The following is a 2,709-nucleotide window of genomic DNA, read 5'->3' on the forward strand; positions in this document are numbered from 1 at the left end:
TTATTAAGTACACTATATGGAGAAAAGTGGCTCAGACAATAAAAGAATCTGCCTGCAATGCTGGAGACCTGGGTTCGATCCCTGGGTTGTGAAGATCCCCTGGAGGAGGGCATGGCAACCCACTCCAGTATTCTTGCCTGGAACATTCCATGGACAGAGGAGCCTGGCGGGCTACAGCCCATGGGGTCGCAAAGAGTCAGACACGACTCAATGACTAAGCACAGCACATGGAGAAAGCATTGGAGAAGACGAAGTCATTGGATTCTAGCATAAAAGGCAGAAAATAAGGGGATAGAAAGTAACTAAAGAAGCATGATCTTTCCAGACGATGATGAGTGCATTAAAGAAAGCAAAATAGAGTAATAGGATGCACAGTGATGGGAAGGGGAAGAGACAGGTGTGGGAGAGGCTCATTTAACCTCAGGAGTCAAAGCAGAGTTCTCAGATGGGGAGACATTTGAACTCCATATGGAGCTGCCACCACAACCATAGCCTCTTCCACTAACACCACCATAGCCACTTTGGTATCCACCCCAGCCTCTCAGTTCCTTGATCTCCTTTCCTCCAGTGATCTTGTTTGCCCTCAGCCCCACCCCAGCCTCTCAATTCCATGACCATATCCTAGAGCTGGTCATTACCAATTTTTCTACCCAATCTTGCAATGTTTCATTGCAAGGCTAGATAGGAGTCTGGCATCTCCTGTCTGTCCAGCTCACTCCCAACTATCTTTTGACCCCATGAAACTTCCCATCTATTGATCCTACTACCTTTTCCCTGTCCTGCATCTACTTGATGTCTTCTGTCCCCTCCTTACTGAACCTGCACTCCATACTTGATCATCGTAATCACTCTCTTGTGTACGCTCCAGCTTAAAGCCCTTCTCATATCTGCAGACTTACTTGGCAAAACCCAAACCTGGTTAAGTGCACCTCTCTACCTGCTCTGTACCTGCAGCTGAACTGTGACTGAAGGAAAATACAAAACCACATTATCTGATCTCACTTTATTTTTTTTTCAAAGAGGAATGTGTTTATTTCACTTAAATTCTTAAAAATATTTTTTTGCCAGTTAGACCCAAAATGTTAAGATTTTATTTACAAAGCTTCTTTGTTGTACAGAAAGTAAAAATGCTGTTACAATCTTGGTGTAACTGGTAGCCACGGACAGTTGACTCACCAATCACAGCTATCCACGCTACAGCAAGTCTTACACAAAAACCTAACAACGCTTACAATTTTGTTGGGTTGAAGTCCCCAAGCTTGGTGGTGGATTTCCAAGAGGGACTAAATGGAGGAAGGTGGAATGTCACAGGAACTATTCTTTGGCTCTTTGGGTGGGTGGGTGTCCTGGGGTTTGTATCACAGCTACCAAAAAAAAACAGCTACCAAATCCATGTCAGCGGTCCAACCAATACTGAACAGTTCTTTTTTTTGCAGGTTACTGGGGTCTTATTAATCATCTTCTCCTTCATCATCTGTTTCTCTCTTCCTCTTTTCACCTTTCCCGCTTTCTTCCTCTTCTTCATCTTCGTCCTCGTCCTCATCCTCTTCATCTTCATCAACTTCTCCATCTTGTCCAAATTCTTCTTCCTCCCCACTGACTTCATCCTTGTCCTCCTCCCCTTCTGCATCTTCATCTTCATCCTCTTCATCATCAAACTCTTCTTCCTCGCCGTCTTCATCCTCCTCCTTATCCTCATCTTCTCCTTCCTCATCATCCTCTTCTTCATCCACACCATCCACCTCGGCATCTGAGTCTGGGGCTTCACGATCCTCTCGGTCATAGCCATCCAGATAGGTCAGCTGGGGCAGGAGCTTGAAGACGCTCTCTCGGCAGTCATTCAGGTTAGTAACCTCACAGTTAAACAGATCCAGGCTCTTCAGACATTCCAGCTTTTTCAAAGGTTCCAGGGTGCTGATATCTTTCAGTTTATTTCCACTTAAGTTTAGATGTGTAAGATTTGGAAGTTTTTCTGCTAACATATCCAGACCTCCACAGATTCTATTGTCACTGAGCTCAAGCTTTTTCAATTTAGATAGTTTGGGAAGATTTGAAACTGAAATCAAGCCTACATTTATTAAACTGAGGAACTGTAAGTTCACAAATTCAGCTGTTAAGCCCTCAATTTTCCCATCATTTGATTTGCAATTGTCCAGGACAAGTTCTCGAACAGCTGCCGGGGTCCGGTTCCTCAGCTCCAGGTGGATCCTCCTCTTCATGTCCATGTTTCTCTCTCTTCCCCCCTCTTCAAACTTAACTTTCCGCGGCGGGGGCGGAGGGGGGAGAGGCGTCCCAGCCTGCGCAGCGAGGGCCGTAGGAAGGGGTCTGCTCGAGGCAGAGGCCAACGGCGCGGTCCTGGGTAGCGGGCGGCGTGCGGGCAGGCGAGCGGAGCCCCCGGAGCCAAGTTACTCGCGGGAGCGGAGAGAAACCATGGAGGGAAAAGCTGATCTCACTTTAAATTCATGACCACTAGCCACAAGTGGATCCTTGGAGTTGTCTGGCAACCAAACTATTTTCCTACACATTCACTCTCCAACTCCTGTGGAAGACCATGTCACATCTATTCCTCTCTCCTTAAGCCTCCAACACCTCTTCTCCCATTTTCACTCTCAGTTAGTGATCTAGTGTCCTATTTTATTGAGAAAATAGAAGTGAGCAGAAGAGAAAAAGAACTTCCTAAAGCTCCCACAACCAAATCTGTTACTTTGG

The 2,709-nt window shown here is 46.1% G+C and overlaps 1 protein-coding gene across 1 annotated transcript; it reads right to left on the minus strand.

The window, feature by feature from the left end:
- Positions 1-1,358: 1,358 nt before the first annotated feature.
- On the minus strand, positions 1,359-2,437 carry LOC133053089 (acidic leucine-rich nuclear phosphoprotein 32 family member B-like). The gene has a single exon (XM_061137909.1). The coding sequence runs from the start codon at positions 2,223-2,225 to the stop codon at positions 1,452-1,454; it is 774 nt and encodes a 257-aa protein (XP_060993892.1). The 5' UTR covers positions 2,226-2,437; the 3' UTR covers positions 1,359-1,451.
- Positions 2,438-2,709: the final 272 nt, after the last annotated feature.

Source organism: Dama dama, chromosome X (genome assembly GCF_033118175.1).
Source record: "Dama dama isolate Ldn47 chromosome X, ASM3311817v1, whole genome shotgun sequence".
Lineage (NCBI taxonomy): Eukaryota > Metazoa > Chordata > Mammalia > Artiodactyla > Cervidae > Dama > Dama dama.

Excerpts from the sequence above, each read along its gene's own strand:
- LOC133053089 (XM_061137909.1), bottom strand. The coding sequence starts at position 2,225 with ATGGACATGAAGAGGAGGATCCACCTGGAGCTGAGGAACCGGACCCCG.